This window comes from Salmo trutta, chromosome 1 (assembly GCF_901001165.1).
Source record: "Salmo trutta chromosome 1, fSalTru1.1, whole genome shotgun sequence".
NCBI classification, from domain to species: Eukaryota; Metazoa; Chordata; class Actinopteri; order Salmoniformes; family Salmonidae; genus Salmo; species Salmo trutta.
Window position 1 is genome coordinate 21,423,016 of NC_042957.1, and position 22,024 is coordinate 21,445,039.

Consider the following 22,024-nt stretch of genomic DNA (forward strand, 5'->3'; position numbering starts at 1 on the left):
AATGTCATCATGCCAGGGTACTCACATCAATCCAATCAAATTTGATTTGTCGGATACACGTATTTAGCAGATGTATTGTGGGTGTAACGAAATGCTTGCGTTCCTAGCTCCAACAGTGCAGTAATATCTAACAATACACACAAATCTAAAAGTAAAAGAATGGAATTAAGAAATATTATGAAGTGCAATGTCAGAGCGGCATTGACTAGAATACAGTACATACATTTACATTTTTGTCATTTAGCAGACGCTCTTATCCAGAGGGACTTACAGTAGTGAATGCATACATTTCATAAAACTTTTTTTTTTTGTACTGGCCCCCCGTGGGAATCGAACCCACAACCCTGGTGTTGCAAACACCATGCTCTACCAACTGAGCCACAGGGAAGTGCATTCGGAAAGTATTCAGACCCATTCCCCTTTTCCACATTTTGTTACGTTACAGCCTTATTTTAAAATTGCTAAAATAAAAAAAAATCCTCATCAATCTACACACAATACCCCATAATGGCAAAGCCAAAAACAGGTTTTTAGACATTTTTGCAAATGGATATATATTTTTAAACAGAAATACCTTATTTACATAAGTATTCAGACTCTTTGCTTTGAGACTCAAAACTGAGCTCAGTTGCATCCTGTTTCCATTGATCATCCTTAAGATGTTTCTACAACTTGATTGGAGTCCACCTGTGGTAAATTCAATTGATTGGCCATTATTTGGAAAGGCACACACCTGTCTATATAAGGTCCCACAGTTTACAGTGCATGTCAGAGAAAAAACCAAGCCATGAGGTCGAAGGAATTGTCCGTAGAGCTCAGAGACAGGATTGTGGCGAGGCACAGATCTGGGGAAGGGTACCAAAAAATGTCTGCAGCGTTGAAGGTCCCCACGAACACAGTGGCCTCCATCATTCTTAAATGGAAGAAGTTTGGAACCACCAAGACTCCTCCTAGAGCTGGCTGCCCGGCCAAACTGAGCAATCGGGAGAGAAGGGCCTTGGTGAGGGAGGTGACCAAGAACCCAATGGTCCCTCTGACAGAGCTCCAGAGTTCCTCTGTGGCGATGGGAGAACCTTCCAGAAGGACAACCATCTCTGCAACACTCCATCAATCAGGCCTTTATGGTAGAGTGGCCAGACGGAAGCCACTCCTCAGTAAAAGGCACATGACAGCGCGCTTGGAGTTTACCTAAAGGAATCTCAGACCATTAGAAACAAGATTATCTGGTCTGATGAAACCAAGATGGAACTCTTTGGCCTGGATGCCAAGCGTCACGTCTGCAGGAAACCAGGCACCATCCTTATGGTGAAGCATGGCGGTAGCAGCATCATGCTGAGCAGATGTTTTTCAGCAGCAGGGACTGGGAGACTAGTCAGGATCGAGGGAAAGATGAACGGAGCAAAGTACAGAGAGATCCTTGATGAAAACCTGCTCCAGAGCGCTCAGGACCTCAGACTGGGGTGAAGGTTCACCTTCCAACAGAACAATGACACTAAGCACACAGCCAAGACAACGGAGGAGTGGCTTCGGAAAAAGTCTCTGAATGTCCTTTAGTGGCCCAGCCAGAGCCCCAACTTGAACCCGATCAAACATCTCTGGAGAGACCTGAAAATAGCTGTGCAGCGACGCTCCCCCTCCAACCTGACATATGGGTTGCTTAATAAGCCACATATACTGTAAGCCAAAAATCTGTACAGATTTCCTATCTTTTCATTTAAAATCTTTCTCTGGAGCTGCCAATTCTGGATATAAACTGCATGTAGGCTACACGGAACCATAGAGATGTATAGAGTGCACACTTGCCACTAGACGGGAAAGACCTCTATGGGCTTTTCTATCACAGAAGTGATCAATGGCAAAAATCAGAGCTGCACCCTCTATACATTTCTATGGAAAGCAGCTGTCATGACATTTGTCCAAACAGCCTTTCCCAGCTTGCTCAGAACTAAATGAGGAAGCAAGTCGAGATCGGATCATGGAAACGCGTCCGGTAGTTATATGATTCTGACATTATCGCATTATTTGACAAAGTAACTGTAATAATATTACCCAATTTGAAAGTAATCTGATTACGTAATGTTACCGCCCACACTGATTGCAATCAATATCACTAATATTCTAAATCACCAAATATTTGCACAAGGTGAAAAGAATATAGCAATGATGTACTGTTTATGCTTCTCACCCTAAGCAGCTACAGTATGTTTTGAACTGAGTAAAAGTCACTAAAATATCTCATGCTTCTCTCTTGTTGTTACCCACTGATGACAGAGAAAAGAACGTTTGACATTGAAAGAGTTTTTGGTCCCCTCAGTGACCTTTTAGAGAGCAGAAAAACAACAGTCTATTCATCAACACAGAGAGAAATGTCTCAACGTCTATAACAGTCAACAACAGCTAGCCTACTCCTCCCACACTCTGCTTGTACACAAAGCTCTGCAATACTGTAGTTCTCCAGTATCCAGCCGACAACTTCTTACACTATTATCCAAAACCAGTTATTTGATTAATTAATTGCACAATAGCGCAAACGAACATGCAAGCCAGATTCCAAACAACCCCATTGTAATTTTCCAAGATAAAACAATTCCAGCACAATTCTCCAAAATAAGCCTGCCTGTTGATATCGCAGTCACATTCCGGCAGATCCTCTGAGTCTTCGCTTGGGCATCCTGCCATGTTATCAGTCCCCAAGTCCAGAACCATGGGGGCAGGAATGTCCAAACTCAAAGCTAACGTCAATAAACAGTAACGTTATGGAGCTAGCTATGGTTTAAACTCCCTTCTCTTTCTTCTGGGTGTTCCGAATGGGACTTTCTTTAGTCTAGCTAGTTTACCCCCTGTAGTGGCGGGAGAGGGGGGTTAACATGAGGGGGGGGCACTGGTGTTACTTGTCAACTGCTGTCAAAGGTATTAAAAAAAGACAGCCCAAACGGCATGTGTGTGTGTGTGTGTGTGTGCCTGAGAGTGACAAGTGCTGCTGTTGCTAAAAGAGGACTTACAGTCAGAGCCATGTGCCGCAGAGCAGGCAGACGGATGGAATGTCACACAGCAGGCGTGCACGGAGCCAGTGTGCACAGGAGATAAAAGTTCAAGTGTTTCTGTGAGAACTCCTGGAATGGGAAAAGTTCCTTCTCTTTTCAAGCACTCTAAGTTAAACTACTAAATACTTTCTCCAACTGCTGAAAAACTCCACATTTATGAGACAAAATGAAAGTATGTTTAAGGTTTTCTTATACTTGTGAGAAACTACTTGTGAGAAACTGACTCTGCTTTCAGTTTTCCTTGTGGAAAAAGGGACGGACAGAATAGAACAAGTCTGCAGCTGTCTCTGAGGTCACTCACTGCCCCCCTCTCCCCTCCTCTTCTCCCCTCCTCCCTCCATTACATTCTCAGAGGGCAACAGCCAGAGGAAGATAGAGGGAGGGAAAGAGAGAGGGGAACCGTTGGCTCAGCAAGAGGAAGGGGAAAGGGGGAGGAAGAGGGGAGAGAAGAGGAAGGCATGAGAGCTCTTTTGCTCTCTTTCTTTTTACCTCCCTGTTGTCCTGACACCAAGACCAACAGGCCTAGTCACAGCTATTCTAGTCATGTGACTCACAGGCGTCCTCTCACTCAAGACTTCTCCACTAGGAGGAAGCGAATTGCTGTGAATTTACAGAATGTCATATCACTTTGTAGCCTAGTGGTTAGAGCATTGGACTAGTAACTGAAAGGTTACAAGTTCAAATCCCTGAGCTGACAAGGTACAAAGCTGTCCTTCTGCCCCCGAACAAGGCAGTTAACCCACTGTTCCTAGGCTGTCTTTGAAAATAATAATTTGTTCTTAACTGACTTGCCTAGTAAAATAAACTTCCCAAGCTGCACAGACACAATAGATGCGCACGTCCTCACCACTCTTTTTGATATTTACTGAAACCCTCATATTAAAACACCAATGGCATTCACTGATCTCGGATAATGATTTACAACTTATTTTAAAATCATCTTATTTAATTATTTCATATACACTCAGTGGCCAGTTTATTAGATACACCCATCTAGTACTGGGTCGGACCCCCCTTTGCCTTTAGAAGCGGCTGAATTCTTCAGGGCATGGAAACGTTGCTCATTTGGTATCAAGGGACCTAACGTTTGCCAGGAAAACATTCCCCACACCGTTACACCACCACCAGCCTGTACCGTTGACACCAGGAAGGATGGGGCCATGGACTCATGCTGTTTACGCCAAATCCTGACTCTGCCATCAGCATGACGCAACAGTAATCGGGATTCGTCGGTCCAGACAATGTTTTTCCACTCCTCAAATGTCCAGTGTTGGTCGAAGTAGAATGGCCCACTGGAGCTGCTTCTTCTTGTTTTTAGCTGATAGGAGTGGAACCTGGTGTGGTCGCCTGCTGCAGTAGCCCATCTGTGACAAGGACAGACGAGTTGTGCGTTCCGAGAAGCCATTCTGCACACCACTGTTGTACTGCGCCATTATTTGCATATTTCTGGTCCGCCTCTTAGCTTTCTCGACTTCTCATCAACGAGCTGTTTTTACCCACAGGACTGCCGCTGACTGGATGTTTTTTGTTTGTTGCACCGTTCGCTGTAAACCCTAGACACTGTCGTGCGTGAAAACCCCAGGTTGTCGGCCGTTTCTGAGATATTGGAAACGGCACACCTGGCACCGACGATCATACCACGCTCAAAGTAATTTAGGTGACTCCTTTAGCTCATTCTAACGCTCAATCAAACAGTACTGAATGCCTCAATTCTTCTCTGCCTGCTTTATATAGCAAGCCACGGCCACGTGACTCACTGTCTGTAGGAGTTAACCATTTTTATGAACGGGGTACCTAATAAAGTGAGTGTATTTTACATGCCATAAGGCCTCATAAGGCCACACAGAGGGCCAGAGATAATTACAGACACCTGTGATAATCTGAAGTACCCAAAAAGGGCCACTAGATGTCTTGTGATAGATTACATAAAAATTCAGGTAGTTGATTGGTAAACTTTGAAAGTTTCCAGTACTATACCTTTCCATTTGCAACCCTAGGCTCTGTAGAATAAAATAAACATTTTAGCATCAGTATAATACAGGAAGGCACAATTTATAGTCCAATATTTACGTGTGTTTTTGGGAAGATGGATTTGGGTGGCAAGTGTTTAAATTGTGCAGTATTTAGCAATCATAATAAGAGTCTGGTAGCCAAAGTTGTGATGTTGTGTAGCATGAATGTGTGTGTATGTGTGTGTGGATGACTGTATATCTGTGTGTATGTGTGTGTGGATGTGTGTGTGTGTGTGTGTGTGTGTGTGTGTGTGTGTGTGTGTGTGTGTGTGTGTGTGTGTGTGTGTGTGTGTGTGTGTGTGCTAAGGAGCAGAGAGTCAGTGCAGGTGGTCAGTCAAGTTCAAGTGTTCAGCAGTCTGATGGCTTGTAACGTCTGCCCAACGGTAAGGGAGTGAACAGCTCCTGGCTGGGGTGTGTGGGGTCCTTGATGATGCAGCGGGCCTTCCTCAGGCACCGTTTTGAGTAGTCACCATGCTTTTTATTTTTTAACTACCTATCAAGTTTTTTTCTGGTAACTATACTGTGAAGTGTCTTCTTGATATTTGAAGTCTTAAACTATGGTATGTTTTGATCAATTCTGTTTTTGTCTTTTACATATATTTTTCTATGTAACTTATTGTTTATCCAAACCACATTTTCTCTGAGTATTGACATTTTAGACTCTGGTGTATAACTGCCATTGTAGCTGCCAAACATTTAATATTTCAATTTCTGCATATTTATTTGTTTGTCATCTGGTGGAGTGTACAACAACATATTTTTCTCACTCACATAGTGAAAATATTGTTTTCCCCATTTTGCTATAAGGCAGAATATCAATAAACCACCCACTCAAACTCGGCTTGTGCTTAATTGCGAGTCATCCAATCTTACAGCTTCTATATCCATTCACATACCTGGCAGCAGATTATCTTGCTTTAGTTTAGACGTGTGATTTTATTCTGTTGTAGTTCATTGTCCCCTTGCTTGAGGAGACCATGATGGACTAATCTTCTGAGGCATCAACCATGCTGAGTTTAACAGAGACAAAACACAGTGGTCACAGTGGTCTGACCAATTTGCTTCGACAGGGGGGCATGTTCTTTTCTCAATCGATGGCTCTCTCCCACTGCTATGTCAATGGGCCATAGTGTGGTTGTTCATTTTATAATGTCTTTTCCACCTGTGCTCAATCATCATCTGATTTCTCACCCTTCTCATGACTTCTGAGTGGCAGAATGTGATGTGTATATCATGTCATGTTAACCATTATCAAAGCTGAAGGCAGTGGACCAGTTGAAGATATGAATAGATGGGTTCTTCAGGTTGTTTTACAGGTACACAACCACAGTGTTTCTATTGTATTGTCTAATGTTCAGGTCGTTTTACAGATAGCCATGAAGTTAATGTGAATTGCCAACTGAATCTGTTCGACCAACAAGTGTTTGAAACACAACCATTGTGTTTCTATTTTATTGTCTAACGTTCAGACGAGATTGTCTGACATCATAAGAGCAAGATGGTAGTAAAGCCAACTCAGCAACTCTGTTCATTCCCTCCCCCTCATAGGGATTTACAGTGCATCAAATGCACAACTTAATCATTGACCATGATGACACATTCTATTTTCTGACTGGTCTCCATTCTGTTTTCTGACTCTAGTCTCTATTCTGTTTTCTGACTCTAGTCTCCATTCTGTTTTGTGACTCTAGTCTCCATTCTGTTTTCTGACTCTAGTCTCCATTCTGTTTTGTGACTCTAGTCTCCATTCTGTTTTCTGACTCTAGTCTCCATTCTGTTTTCTGACTCTAGTTTCCATTCTGTTTTCTGACTCCCGAGTGGCGCAGCGGTTTAAGGCACTGCATCTCAGTCCTTGAGGCGTCACTACAGACACCCTGGGTCAAATCCAGGCTGTATCACAACCGGACGCGATTGGGAGTCCCATAGGGCCGCGCACAATTGGCCCAGCGTCATCTGGGTTTGGCCGGTGTAAGCTGTCATTGTAAATAAGAATTTGTTCTTAAATGACTTGCCTGGTTAAATAAATTAAAAGGGGGGCATGTTCCCTCCTCTGCTTCCTGAAATCGACAACTAACTCCTTTGTTTTGCTGACCTTTAGGGAGAGATTGTTGTCATGACACCACAATGCTAGTTAACTTACCTCCTCCCTATAGGCTGATTCATTGTTGTTGGTTATCAGGCCTACAACCGTGGTGTCATCAGCAAACTTGATGATAGAGTTGGGTGTTGTGCAAAACCACACAGTTGTGGGTGAACAGGGAGTACAGCAGAGGGCTGAGGACACACCCCTGGGGGGCCCCAGTGTGGAGGAGGTGTTGTTGCCAATCCTCACAGTCCAGGATCCAGTTGCAGAGAGTGGTGTCCAGACCCAGGGTTCTGAGCTTGGTGTTGAGCTTGGAGGGAACAATAGTGTTGAATGCTGAACTGTAGTCAATAAACAGCATTCTCACATAGGTGTTCCTCTTGTCCAGATGTGTTACAGCCGTGTGAATAGCGATGGAAATGGCATCTTCCATGGATCTGTTAGAGTGGTAGGTAAATTGGAGTGGGTCCAGTGTGCCTGGCATGCTGGCCTTGATGTGGGCCATGACCAGCCTCTCAAAGCACTTTACGATGACCGGGGTGAGTGCAACAGGGCATGTCACCTTGTCCTTCTTGGAGACTGGGACAATGGTGGTCTCTTTGAAGCAGGTGGGGACTACAGCCTGGGACAGGTTTAATATGTCAAAAAAGACACCCGCCAGCTGGCCAGCATACACTCTGAGGATGCGGCCAGGGATGCCATCTGGGCCGGCGGCTTTGAGAGTATTCACTCATTTTCCTCACGTCAGCCTCGGAGAGTATAAGCACCTAGTCGTACGGAGCAGTGAGAGTCTTCGGTGTTGTCTGCCTCGAAGCGAACATAGAATGTGTTAAACTCATCTGGGTGGGAGGCTTCGGTGGGCACCACACAGCTGGATTTGCCTTTGTACTCCGTGATAGTCCGTAGTCCTTGCCACATGTGTTGCGAGTCTGAGTTGTTGAACATTAATTAAAGTTTGAGTCTGTATTGTCTTTTTGCATCCCAAATGGATGTGCGGAGGTCGTACCTGCTCACCTTGTACACGTAACGCGCCACCGAGTCATCAGCGTTTATTCTGCTGACAATGAATGCTGCAGTACGGGCTTTCAGCATTGTATGGATTTCTCCGTTCATCCAGGGTTTTTGGTTGGGGTATGTCCGGATTGTTATTGTGGGAGGCACAATGATGAAGAAGGCACAGTGAAGGCACAGTGGTTTTTGGTTGGGGTATGTCCGGATTGCTATTGTGGGAGGCACAATGATGGAGAGGGTACAGTGAAGGCACAGTGAAGAAGGCACAGTGATGCCAAAACGTTGGTGGTTTACCCAATAAATTACTGGGTGTTTATATATAGAGTGTGCGACTCTATTTTTTATTGCGTGCAGTTTATCGCTGTTACACGGAACCCAAACCAGCTGCGCACGTGCGCCATCGTGCGCTATCATGCATAAATGTATTTTGTCCCCCTACACCAAACGTAATCCCGACACGCAGGTTAAAATATCAAAACAAACTCTGAACCAATGACATTAATTTGGGGACAGGTCAAAAATAATTAAACATGTATGGCAATTTAGCTAGTTAGCTTGCACTTGCAAGCTAATTTGTCCTATTTAGCTAGCTTGCTGTTGCTTGCTAATTTGTCCTGGGATATAAACATTGAGTTATTTTACCTGAAATGCACAAGGTCCTCTACTCCGACAATTAATCCACACATAAAACGGCCAACCGAATCGTTTCTAGTCATCTCTCCTCCTTCCAGGCTTTTTCATCCTTGAACTTATATGGTGATCGGCATCTAAACTTTCATAGTATTACCACGACAACCGGCAAAACAGTTCGTCTTTCAATCACCCACGTGGGTATAACCAATGAGGAGATGGGAGAGGCAGGAATTTCAGCACGATCTGCGTCAGAAATAGAAAGGAGTTCTATTTTAGCCCTTGGCATCGCAGACACTCGTTGATGCACGCGAGCTGTGTGGATGCAATAATTGAATAACATGGATTTCTAAATTTATTTTGCGACGCTCGCACACGCGATGTGTCCGGTCTGGTTAGCATGTTAGCCAGAACCTCGACACAAAATAATTTGTGTGTGTTTGTGTGTGTGTGTGTGGTACAACATCATCAACACATTTGGGAGTGGGACAACAGTAGACTAAAGAAAAAGTACTAACATTTATATTTTTTGTAAAGTGATCCTTTAACTTTAATCTCCCCACTCACCCACATTGCACCCAGATCCCCTTCATGCTCACCTAGCAGCGATGAGGTCCAGCAGGTGTTGCCAGCGCTCGCTGACCTTGCTGAGTTTGTGTTGTATCTCTGCAGCCTTGCTTTCATGACTGGCCCTGGCCAAGCGCTCCCCCATCACCTGCAGCTGCTGCTTATTCTCCTGGGCCACACCAATCTCTTCCTGGTAGTCCTGGGAGAGAGGGATTGCAAAAGGATGTTGTGAGAAGGTATGAGATCGAGATTGAGAGAGTGTATGTGTCTGCGTGTGTGTGTGTGTGTGTGTGTGTGTGTGCGTGCGAGTGTGTGTATTGTTTTGTGTCTTGATCATGAATATGTATGAATGAGTGTGTATTTATATGTCATGTTTATGTCTTTGTGAGTGTGTGTGTAATGTGTGTAATCACCTTGCGCAGCTTCTCGATCATCTCCTGGATGCTGATGTCTCCATTCTGAGACACCTTGCTCTCCATTTGGGTGAGCCACTCACACAGGTCCTTGTTCTTCTCGTTAAACACTGCCCACTCATTCAGCTTCTCACTCACCTGCTGCCTGCGCAGGGACAGCTATGGAGGGGAGGAGGGGGGTGCGGGGTGGAGGGTCAGAGGAGGAGGGCGCAGAAGAAAAATACAATATCTGGAGTCAATTAAAACTCTTTGAAACAGCAACCACAATGCATGCCAAGCTCCCAGCCCTGTGCAGTTATCTATGCATATCCTCTCTGCCGGAACCAAACTAACCCCGACCTTACATTATCTCTAAGGCACAATGACACTGTGTGTGAGTGACGTCCGGAACATAAGCAATAGATATGCTTACTGAACACACAGCATATGGACTTCATCACAGTTAAGACACCACTGCCATGTCTCTATTCACTGTGCTAAAGAGCCATGCACACTCAGGCCAAGCTAACAATGTGTAACAGATATATAGCCCACTGATTATTTTAACACAATGTGTAATGATCTGGGCACAGACTGATTAGATTACTTTTGTATCTGAGGGAGCAGGGCCAGAGACACTCAAGTCTAGGCTGGGTGGTAAAGCATTGACTATAGAGATACACAGTCAGACACTCTAGTATTATTTGTATTCATTATCCCCAATTTTGTGATATCCAATTGTATTTAGGATGTGCTGAACACATTGTAGATGTGCCAGGTGAGTTATGGTTCATGACGTGCGTGTGTGTGTGTGTACCTGCTGACATACACTACTGTTCAAAAGTTTGGGGTCACTTAGAAATGTCAGTGTTTTTGAAAGAAAAGCACATTTTTTGTCCATTAAAATAACATCAAATTGAACAGAAATACAGTGTAGACATTGTTAATGTTGTAAATGACTATTGAAGCTGGAAATGGCTGATTTAGATCTCGTACAACGCCATGTACTACTCCCTTCACAGAACAGCGCAAACTGGCTCTAACCAGAATAGAAAGAGAAGTGGGAGGCCCCGGTACATAACTGAGCAAGAGCACAAGTACATTAGAGTGTCTAGATTGAGAAACAGATGCCTCACAAGTCCTCAACTGGCAGCTTCATTAAATAGTACCCGCAAAACACCAGTCTCAACGTCAACAGCGAAGAGGCGACTCTGGGATGCCAGCCATCTAGGCATAGTTCCTCTGTCCAGTGGCTGTGTACTTTTGCCCATCTTAATCTTTTCTTTTTATTGGCCAGTCTGAGATATGGCTTTTCTTTGCAACTCTGCCTAGATGGCTGGCATCCCGGAGTCGCCTCTTCACTGTTGACGTTGAGACTGATGTTTTGCGGGTACTATTTAATGAAGCTGCCAGTTGAGGACTTGTGAAGCGTCTGTTTCTCAAACTAGACGCTAATGTACTTGTCCTCTTGCACACATCTTCAGTTTCTTGGCAATTTCTTGCATGGAATAGCCTTTATTTCTCAGAAAAAGAATAGACTGACGAGTTTCAGAAGAAAGGTCTTTGTTTCTGGCCATTTTGAGCCTGTAATCGAAACCACAAATGCTGATGCTCCAGATACTCAACTAGTCTAAAGAAGGCCAGTTTTATTGCTTCTTTAATCAGGACAACAGTTTTCAGCTGTGCTAACATAATTGCAAAAGGGTTTTCTAATGATCAATTAGCCTTTTAAAATGATAAACTTGGATTAGCTAACACAACGTGGCATTGGAACACAGGAGTGATGGTTGCTGATAATTGGCCCCTGTACACACATGTAGATATTCCATAAAAAAATCTGCAGTTTCCAGCTTCAATAGTCATTTACAACATTAACAAAGTCTACACTGTATTTCTGATCAATTTGATGTTATTTTAATGGACAAAAAAATGTGCTTTTCTTTAAAAAACAAGGACATTTCTAAGTGACCCCAAACTTTTGAACGATAGTGTATATCCTCCCACTGTGTGTGTGTGTGTGTGTGTGTGGTGTGTGTGTGCGCCAGGTGTGTCTACCTGGTGACAGATCTCCTCCCACTGGCGCTGCAGCAGCTGGAGGCGGTCCTGCAGGACTGTGAGGTCATCAGCACTGACCACGCCCTCCAGAGAATCCCTCAGCAGGAACAGAGAGGTGAGGTCATCAGTCCAGCCATCCACATTGCTCTCTAACTCCTACACCACACAGAAAGATGATGGGTTAGAGAGAGAGGATACACACACATAAAGGTAATCCATCACACATTAATTGAAAGAGAGGTACACAACACACAAACACAATCATTTAAACTAATATAGAGGAATGCAGAGTAGGGCTGGACAATATGGGCAAAATATCATATCATGGTATTTTTCAAATTTTGACGGTATTTCATGTTTTTGATTAATAAAAGTTCTACATTTGCTTTATGAGTAGTGTGTGACCCTAGGGTGGCAACACATATATTCTACATTATTTCAATGGGTCTTTCTCCATTCTGATTGTTTTATAATGTTCAATTTAACTTCAACCTAAAATAATTTCCTGCATTTCCATGCGATTTAGATCAAAACACTTGGGTGAACTTTTGGAATCATGTAAATATAATGTTTATTAGTGATGTTCAGTGTTTCCTATGGGACCCTATAATCTTTGGCTACATTAAATCTTTGTTCATATAGACAACATATTCATGCTTTGCCTATTCCTCTTTGATTTAGAAGGTACTGTTGCACAAACAACATGCTGATTTAGGCCTCCACCAGCACTGGTATCAGGCTGTACTAGCCAGCTATGTTTGCTCTGACTCAGTACTTTTATTAGCTAGTTAGCTAGTGAGTAGCATTATTGGCTAACACGATTTAGCTTAACTTGCTAAGAAAATACAAAACTAGCTGTTTGCTGATGTAAGAAACACAAACTAATATTGTAATTATAGAACGCTTGTGGATTTATATTAAGATCAAAGTGGAAACAACATCGTTGCATGTGCTGCATTGACCATGCAGACTGAACGAAAGTGTCTCGTGGTCAAGCAACAACAAATGCTCTCCTTGAGGGAAGGGGTGGGACTAGGTCTGTGTGGAAAGCGGCTTGGAGAGAGGGAGCGGAGAGGGATGACTCAAGTAGCGGAGTAAACTATACAAATGGACATTACACACAGTGTAGAACATTTAACAAACCAAACATTCAAATACCTTTATAGGAGGTAAAGCAAAAACCCAAACCGGTCCGTGCATCAATACCGGTATATAGTAAAATATTGTAACCGCCCAGCCCTAATGCAGAGCTGAGCAAATCTTTTTAGGTTTGAGAAGATTGTAACAAAATATTATATAGACTAACTGAGCCTAGCCAACTTGAGCGTCACACAAGGCTAAAACAAGCTATCTAATCTGTTGTTTGAGCACCACTGCATCACCAGATGATGCTGCGGATGATGAGTCATAAAAGCCACAGAAAACACTAGGAGGACACGTCTTCAGCTGAAAACATGACAAAGGCTAAATGAATCATAAAAAATGATGTATGAAGCACAGCATCTTAAGGGCTAGCATTTCCTCCTAGATGGAAACAGAACCAACAACATTATCTTAGTGTTAAATCTTAGGCGTAAAACAGGGAAATCTAACATTGTATCAAACCTTAATTGCTAAGACTGAACACAAAAAATAGGCAAGGACAGAATAAAAATACAATCTGTCTGAACTGTCTGCAAACCAAAGCCAAAACAATACACAACACAAATATTAGCAACTAGGCTCACTTCCTTGCCAGTGTGTCAGCTATTTACTAACGGTTTGTGTTGCAGGTGGATTACGCTAGGCAATTTCATATTATGTAATAAGTTAACACACACACACACACACACACACAGAAAGCTGATGCCCTGGCAGAGGCTAACCATGCTACTGGCCCTTCCCCCTAAGGAGTAGAGGACATGTCATGCATGAAACATCACTGTGTGAGTACAGTGCACACAGCAAACAGAGTGTCACTGTGTGAGTACAGTGCACACAGCCAACAGAGTGTCACTGTGTGAGTACAGTGCACACAGCCAACAGAGTGTCACTGTGTGAGTACAGTGCACACAGCCAACAGAGTGTCACTGTGTGAGTACAGTGCACACAGCAAACAGAGCGTCACTGTGTGAGTACAGTGCACACAGCCAACAGTGTCACTGTGTGAGTACAGTGCACACAGCCAACAGAGTGTCACTGTGTGAGTACAGTGCACACAGCCAACAGAGTGTCACTGTGTGAGTACAGTGCACACAGCCAACAGAGTGTCACGGTGTGAGTACAGTGCACACAGCCAACAGAGCGTCACTGTGTGAGTACAGTGCACACAGCCAACAGTGTCACTGTGTGAGTACAGTGCACACAGCCAACAGAGTGTCACGGTGTGAGTACAGTGCACACAGCAAACAGAGTGTCACTGTGTGAGTACAGTGCACACAGCCAACAGTGTCACTGTGTGAGTACAGTGCACACAGCCAACAGAGTGTCACGGTGTGAGTACAGTGCACACAGCAAACAGAGTGTCACTGTGTGAGTACAGTGCACACAGCCAACAGTGTCACTGTGTGAGTACAGTGCACACAGCCAACAGAGTGTCACTGTGTGAGTACAGTGCACACAGCCAACAGAGTGTCACTGTGTGAGTACAGTGCACACAGCCAACAGAGTGTCACTGTGTGAGTACAGTGCACACAGCCAACAGAGTGTCACGGTGTGAGTACAGTGCACACAGCCAACAGAGTGTCACTGTGTGAGTACAGTGCACACAGCCAGAGTGTGATCACAGTGTGTCTGCACAGATCAGAGATGGTCATGAAGCAAGGAACATAAAATACAACATGCAGTCCAAATCGGTCCTGCATTTGACATTTGTTTATTACTACATTGTGAAAACAAAGAGCTAGTTACACAGGTATCCCCAACATAACAACCCCAAGCCAGTGATACACAGCAGACACAATGTTGTAATGTGGAATCTGAGGAATACGTGTCACTGAGTCGAGATTAGAAAGACGGCTGGAGCCCTCTGGACAAATCCAGGAGTCTGTGTGTGTGTGTGTGTGTGTGTGTGTCTCTCACCTTGCAGCGGACTTGCTCAGAGTGCAGCTCCTCATGGTTGTCTGGTAGAGGCAGGGACAGCTTCCTCTTAAAGGCCCTCAGCTTCTCCAAAGACGCAGCTATACCCTTCTCACAGCGGCCCCAGTCCTACACACACACAAATACACACTCTTTAGAGATCGAGCACGGCACCTTCCAGTAGCTCTGATGCCACATACGCTCTCAATGTCAACACATTCTCTCGCTCTCTCTCTCGCTCTCTCTCTCGCTCTCTCTCTCTCTCTGTCACCACTTGCCGGTGTTGCTGCTGTTACTGCGGATCTGCCTAGATTCAATAGCGCAGGAGTAGCAAAACATTCTCCCTGCAGTAGCAGCAGTGATGGCGAGAGAGAGAGAGAGAGAGAGAGAGAGAGAGAGAGAGACGTAGAATACACAACCATCTATCAACATAGTTAACAGACTACTGAGCAGTGTAACAATACAGCTACAGGCACTGACTAGCAATACCCAAGGCTAGAGTGAGATGGTAGAATTACACAAGCCAGAGAACCAACATCATTAAAAGAACAGAGGTTGAATTAATGGCCATGGTCAGAGATAAAACAATACTTAGAGCCAGACGCAAAAGTAATACTTGAAGAAGAACCACAATTCTCCAAAATAGAATAGCCGGAGCAGAGTACCTAGAGTACCAGTGGCTAGCTGTCTCAGGATCGAGTCCTCACTCGAGGGATGGAGGGAGAGGGGAGGAGGAGGGAGAATATAGCCATCTTCCTTTACTAAAGCCTATAAACTGCGTCACATACACAGCCCTCTTTAAAAAAGACTGCTCTCTCAGCCCATAAAATCTGCTTCTTTCCATGGCTTCATCTCTGATTATGTCTGAGTGACTGCACACTGCCTGGAGCCTGTCTGTGTGTGTGTGTATGTGTCTGTGTGTGTGTGTGTATGTGTGTGTGCTTGCGTGCGTGCGTGCGCGCGTGTGTGCTCGCGCACATACTTTTACACTGCTGACACTCACTCCCTATCTGTCTGTTGTTCCTTGTTCTATTCCTGGCAGTGGTTAGGCTGCACTCTGGACAGCATGCATAATAGATGTGATCATTTGGTTTCACTGTCCTGCATTTTAAACCAGCACTGCTCCTCATTAGGCTTCATACTGTATGTACTGCAGACCCCCAGGCCCTCTTTCATATGACCTTTATACTGCTGGCTGCATACAGGATCAGCTGCTAGCTTAGCATATGATGCTAATTCATATTCTGATCAAATTAGAGAGGTTGAACTAACATGCTGGCAATGCAATGTAGCAATATCATAAATACATTGCATCCCAATGTGATGCAGCAATAGAGATCCATGCAAGAGCATATCAGGTAAAACGTAAGCTCTGGTTCAAACTAGGTGATCCAAAAATAGACACTCTGTCATCACACTGGCAATGGAGAGAAATAAAAAATGGTGCTGGCTCCTGCTGAAGCAGACTAGCACCCGGACTGGTGACAACAACCCAATCATGCCTGGCAAGGAATCTACTGTACAGCATATGGTTTCAGTCTGGGTACATGGCAAGCACTTGGAAAGCTTAGTCACAGGACACTCAGATATAGAAATGTGTTGTGTAGAACAGACTTGATTCTTGATCATGTAAAATAGGCAATCAAGGCACAATCTGGAAGGTGACAGAGGGATGTCTAAACATTACACCCAACTGAATAAACAACAATGTCCCATGCAGGCAGTTTGGTTACGTGTTGGTTGTGTGTTGGTTGAGTGTTGGTTCTTGGTTGAGTGTAGGTTGTGTGTTGGCTGTGGGTTAGTTGTGTGTTGGTTTTGTGTTGGTTGTGGTTTGTTGTATTTTGGTTGTGGTTTGGTGGTTTGTGTTGGTTGAGTGTTAGTTGTGGTTGGGTTGTGTGTTTTTTTTGCCAGGGGGGTAGATCAGCTTTAATATTGCAGATAGATTGTAGGTTCTATACATTTTTGAATCAATTCTAATCCCCCTTATTACCCCGACTACTGACCTGGCTGTGACAAGGCTACAGTCCCATTACCCTGACTACTGACCTGGCTGTGACAAGGCTACAGTCCCATTACCCCGACTACTGACCTGGCTGTGACAAGGCTACAGTCCCATTACCCCGAATACTGACCTGGCTGTGACAAGGCTACAGTCTCATTACCCCGACTACTGACCTGGCTGTGACAAGGCTACAGTCCCATTACCCTGACTACTGACCTGGCTGTGACAAGGCTACAGTCCCATTACCCCGACTACTGACCTGGCTGTGACAAGGCTACAGTCCCATTACCCTGACTACTGACCTGGCTGTGACAAGGCTACAGTCCCATTACCCTGACTACTGACCTGGCTGTGACAAGGCTACAGTCCCATTACCCCGACTACTGACCTGGCTGTGACAAGGCTACAGTCCCATTACCCTGACTACTGACCTGGCTGTGACAAGGCTACAGTCCCATTACCCCGACTACTGACCTGGCTGTGACAAGGCTACAGTCCCATTACCCCGACTACTGACCTGGCTGTGACAAGGCTACAGTCCCATTACCCCGACTACTGACCTGGCTGTGACAAGACTACAGTCCCATTACCCCGACTACTGACCTGGCTGTGACAAGGCTACAGTCCCATTACCCCGACTACTGACCTGGCTGTGACAAGGCTACAGTTCCATTACCCCGACTACTGACCTGGCTGTGACAAGGCTACAGTCCCATTACCCCGACTACTGACCTGGCTGTGACAAGGCTACAGTCCCATTACCCCGACTACTGACCTGGCTGTGACAAGGCTACAGTCCCATTACCCCGACTACTGACCTGGCTGTGACAAGGCTACAGTCCCATTACCCCGACTACTGACCTGGTTGTGACAAGGCTACAGTCCCATTACCCTGACTACTGACCTGGCTGTGACAAGACTACAGTCCCATTTTGCAGCTGTGCAGGAAGCATAACTTGTGCTTAATATGGGCAAAACTAAATACATGTTGTTTTCAAGTTCTTGTAAGATTGTCTCAGATGAATTACATCTTCACTCATCAGATGGTTCTATAATCGAACGAGTCTCTGCATACAAATACCTTGGTATTTAGATTGACAATGATTTATTGTTTAAAAAACATACGAATGAGCTTGTTAAGAAATTAATATTTAAAGTGGGCTTTTTTTTACAAACAAATCTTGTGTCGCTCTAGTCAGCAGGAAGAATATTGTGCAGTCAACCTTTCTACCTTTTCTTGATTACGGTGATACTATTTATCAAAGTGCAGCTGCCTCTACTCTTAAACCCCTGGATGCTGTTTTTCATAGAGCCTTTCGTTTTATCACAGAATAGAGTTTTATTACTCTTCACTGTATTCTTTACCAAAAGGTTGTCTTGTCCCCTTTGAAGTCACGTATATCATCACATCATTACACTCTTTGTTTACAATGCCCTGCTCCACAAGTTTCCGACTTACCTAACTTCGATATTAAGATTTATAATTACAAGTTATCAAACAGGGTTGGTTAACTCTGGAGACTCCTTTGGTTTAGAGAGTGGACAGAGGAATGTTATAATGAACAACGAGTTTGTTTTAGTTGATTGTGTTTAGTGTTTTGTACATATTTATGTTTGTCTGTGCAATTTGTGTCGTGCTGTATTTTACTTGTTTTATAGTGTATACAATTTTTTTGTTCTATGAAATTGTATATGCAGGGCTCCCTTAAAAAAGAGACACTGGTCTCAATGGTGGCTCCCTGCTAAAAAACATAATATATATATTTGAATCCTAATTTCCTCTTTCTTCAAGTGCTGGATTTTCACCCACAGCACCCAATCCACCATTAATTTTATTCCAACCCTCTGATGCCCACAGATGAACCAATCCTTCCCAGTATAATGCCATTTTGCTATTTACTTTTGCAATACATCCCTCCAAAATTTCTACCAATATTGCCCTAAAAATAAATACTTTACCCAAGAGTATAATGATATTTCCCATTGACTGATCGTGATTTTTCAGATCCCCTAACAATACAGTTTGCAGGTCCATCTGAACCCCGATATTATGACTTAACAACCATTTCTGGAACTAACTCCAAAATCGAGCCACCGATGGACAGTACCAGAAATAAAACTAAATTTGTTGTGGCAGGCTGCTCAAGGCTGACTGTTCAATGCCCCATACATTGAGCATTCTTTTTGTATCAAGTATTTTATATAATAGCTTAAATTGAAGCGAACGGATTGATGTATCAATTGTTGTTTTATATGTCAGTTCGTAGACCCGATGCCAAGGTATTGGGACATCAAAAACCTGTTCTAACAATTCAATGGTTATAATAACTAGGTATGTTGGTTGTGTGCTGGTTGTGGGTTGGTTGTGTGTTTGCTGTGGGTTAGTTGTGTGTTGGTTGTGTGTTTGTTGTGGGTTGGTTGTGTGTTGGTTGAATGTAGGATGTGTGTTGATTGTGGGTTGGTTGAGTGTTGGCTGTGGGTTGGTAGTGGTTGGGTTGTGGTTGAGTTGTGTGTTGGTTGTGGTTTGGTTGTGTGTTGGTTGTGTGGTGCTTATGGTTTGGTTGTGTGGTGGTTGTGGTTTGGTTGTGTGTTGGTTGTGGAATGACAGACCTTGAGCAAGCTTAGCAGCTCTCTCTTCTGTTCGTCCAATCGGACGTTGGCATGTCTCCAGCACTCCTGCATGTCCATCAGCTCCGTCTGCAGGGCTGACTCCGCCCTGGCATCAGCTGACAGGAGCAGGCTCCGCCCCGCCTCCACCGCCAGAATGTAGCCACCCTGCTGCCTCTGGAGCACACGCTCCCTTAACTAGGGGGAGAAGGTTTGGGTTTACTGTCAGTCTTTATTGTGGGAAATATATAATGAAGTTATATGGAATGTATATTTATTGTCCAGTCTATGTGTTATTACACTGACTACATTGTTAAACCTCAGCAATACAAAAACATTGTGTGAACACTGAAATGTTTATAACTTTTATTGAAGCTTTTTGCCAGCTACAGGTCACAATATATCACATAGAGGAGAAGTATGTCTATTCCACCCACCTGTATCTGGTCCAACATGGTCCTGGCCTGCTGTAAGGCCACCGCCTCTCCCTGTTGATGCACTTCCGGGTCGCGAGACACTTCCTGTATCCATCGCCGCAGCTTCTCCGACATCTCCCTGTAGCGCTGCCATTGGCGGACCAGGCTGTCAATTATCCCTCTCCTTTGCTGGGCCCGCCTCACAACACCCTGCCATTGGTTACCCAGCAGAGCCAGTTTCAGGCTGAAGTCATCCCTGCAGGAAAGAGAGAGAGATTTACCCCAAATAAACCATTATGTGTGTGTGTGCGTGTTTGTGTGTGTGTTCCTTACCTGTCGTCCACCTGTCCCTGGTCCAGCAGGCGATGGCCATCACTGATGATGGAGTAGAGAATCTGCTGCCTGCTGAACATTTCTGCCTGGAACAACTACACAGAAACATTTACAGAGATCAACATACAGGTACAGAGAAACAGCTTACAAGCCCATACCCCCCTGCCCCTAACCTCCCTCCCTCCCCTGACACCCCCCCCACTCCTCTCACCTCCCTCCCTCCTCCTATCCTCACCTCATGGTCTCTCTGCTGCTCCAGCAGGCTGTGGTAGTTCCCAGAGGTCTCAGCGGCCAGCTTTTGTTCCGTCTGGGACAGGAAGTCCATCCAGTCCTCACACTTCTGCAGGAAGCTCTGCTGCTGCAGCAACACCGCCTGCAGCTTACTGAGGAGGGAGACACGAGATAGCACAGAGTCACACAACAGATTGTAACACCTTTATCCATCCTGTGGAACAATAACAACATAATGAACATGCAACATGGAGTTCTTGTTTTTCAACCTACATCCTATCGTTAGTAAATTAGAGTAACACACAATGAGATAGGAATGGCTTGATAAGTGCAATGCATGTGTAACTATTGTTCTGTATGTGAAGACGTTAATGAAGCAACCTGAATCTCTCAGTCAGGTGTGCGGAGTGGGAGGTCCAGGCTCTGTTGAGGCTCTGGAGGCGTTTGATCTCTCGGTCGTTCAGGGGAAGTCTGTAGGCCAGCTCATTCACACGCTCTAGATCAGGAGAATGGCTGCTCAACTTACACATCTGGCTCTGGAGAGGGAGGAAGGGATTTAAGAGATGTTCTGAATTTATAGTGCAATAGAGGCAATATAGAAGCAATTGAAGAAGCAATAGTGTTATCAAGGATTCAACAGAGGTTCAGCTCAGTTGTCAGACATGTTTACCTTGAGTTTTTCCATGCGCTCCTGTATGACAGTGAGGTCCGGTGTTCCGACTGGGTCGGACTCCCTCAGAACCTCTTCAGCCTCCTCAGCCTGACAGGTCAGAGAGTCCAACTGCTCTTTAAAACGCTCACAGTCCTCAGCTCCACACTAGAGAGGGAGAAATAGAGGGGGTACAAAAGTATGAATGTACTGTATATAGTGTACATTAAGGGTGTTTGGACATGTGGACACTGCTCTACTGTGTGCTTGTGACGCTGTAGCACAGACGACCCACCTGCAGTACTTCCTGCTGCCTGTGCAGGGCGTGCTCCAGCGTTGCTAGGCGATGTGTGAGTGACAGGCAGTCTGATTGGAGGGCTGCCATGGAAGAGGCATCAACCTGAGTCTTCAGCTGTTCCCCCAGCTGCTGGAGCTGTAGTAGAGACTGTTGTACTGTTGCCTGGGCACCCAGCAACTCCTACACAACAACAACAACACAGATATGAGGATTGGAATTGGAGGACGAAATACTGTGAACTTGGTTCTGTAAGAGTAAGGTCAGAAGGCAAAAATGAATAGCATCAGTAAACGATAGAGGGCTTTTCTCCTCTGAAAGAGAAGTTACTATTACTGTCCTCCATGCTTGGCAACTGAAACCCTTTTCTACATCTTCACTGTGGAGTTTCTATAATTTAAACACTGAAAATAAACCGTTTTGGCTCTACTGTACTTTGTATCACCAGCCCTGCCAGCCTCCCTCACCCTGTTAGGTCTGTGCGGCACTTTGGCCTAACAGTCTGAAAGGTCTTTTGTCATGGTGCGCTGGGTCTGTATTCAGACACACACACTGGGTGTAATTTGGCCACCTACCGAAGGGCCAGGGCCTTTGGTACTTCTTTGAAACACGCTGACAGGCAGTTTCTATGCTTATTCAC

General features: G+C 44.6%; 1 protein-coding gene across 9 annotated transcripts in view; it reads right to left on the minus strand.

Annotated features, from left to right (window-relative positions):
• The window catches only part of syne1a (spectrin repeat containing, nuclear envelope 1a), a 174,254-nt gene that overhangs the window by 19,469 nt on the left and 132,761 nt on the right, over window positions 1-22,024 (minus strand). For all 9 annotated transcript variants that reach the window (XR_003873502.1, XM_029743658.1, XM_029743599.1 and 6 more), the window contains 11 exons: window positions 21,385-21,567; window positions 21,111-21,257; window positions 20,822-20,976; window positions 20,445-20,592; window positions 20,210-20,304; window positions 19,898-20,132; window positions 19,464-19,658; window positions 14,855-14,980; window positions 11,795-11,950; window positions 9,761-9,919; window positions 9,380-9,546 (listed from right to left, as the gene is read on the minus strand). Coding sequence is in view for 8 of the 9 variants with exons in the window: in XM_029743658.1 (XP_029599518.1) it covers window positions 9,380-9,546; window positions 9,761-9,919; window positions 11,795-11,950; window positions 14,855-14,980; window positions 19,464-19,658; window positions 19,898-20,132; window positions 20,210-20,304; window positions 20,445-20,592; window positions 20,822-20,976; window positions 21,111-21,257; window positions 21,385-21,567 (1,766 nt within the window). In the remaining variant the exon portion in view is untranslated. The remainder of the gene's footprint in view (window positions 1-9,379; window positions 9,547-9,760; window positions 9,920-11,794; window positions 11,951-14,854; window positions 14,981-19,463; window positions 19,659-19,897; window positions 20,133-20,209; window positions 20,305-20,444; window positions 20,593-20,821; window positions 20,977-21,110; window positions 21,258-21,384; window positions 21,568-22,024) is intronic.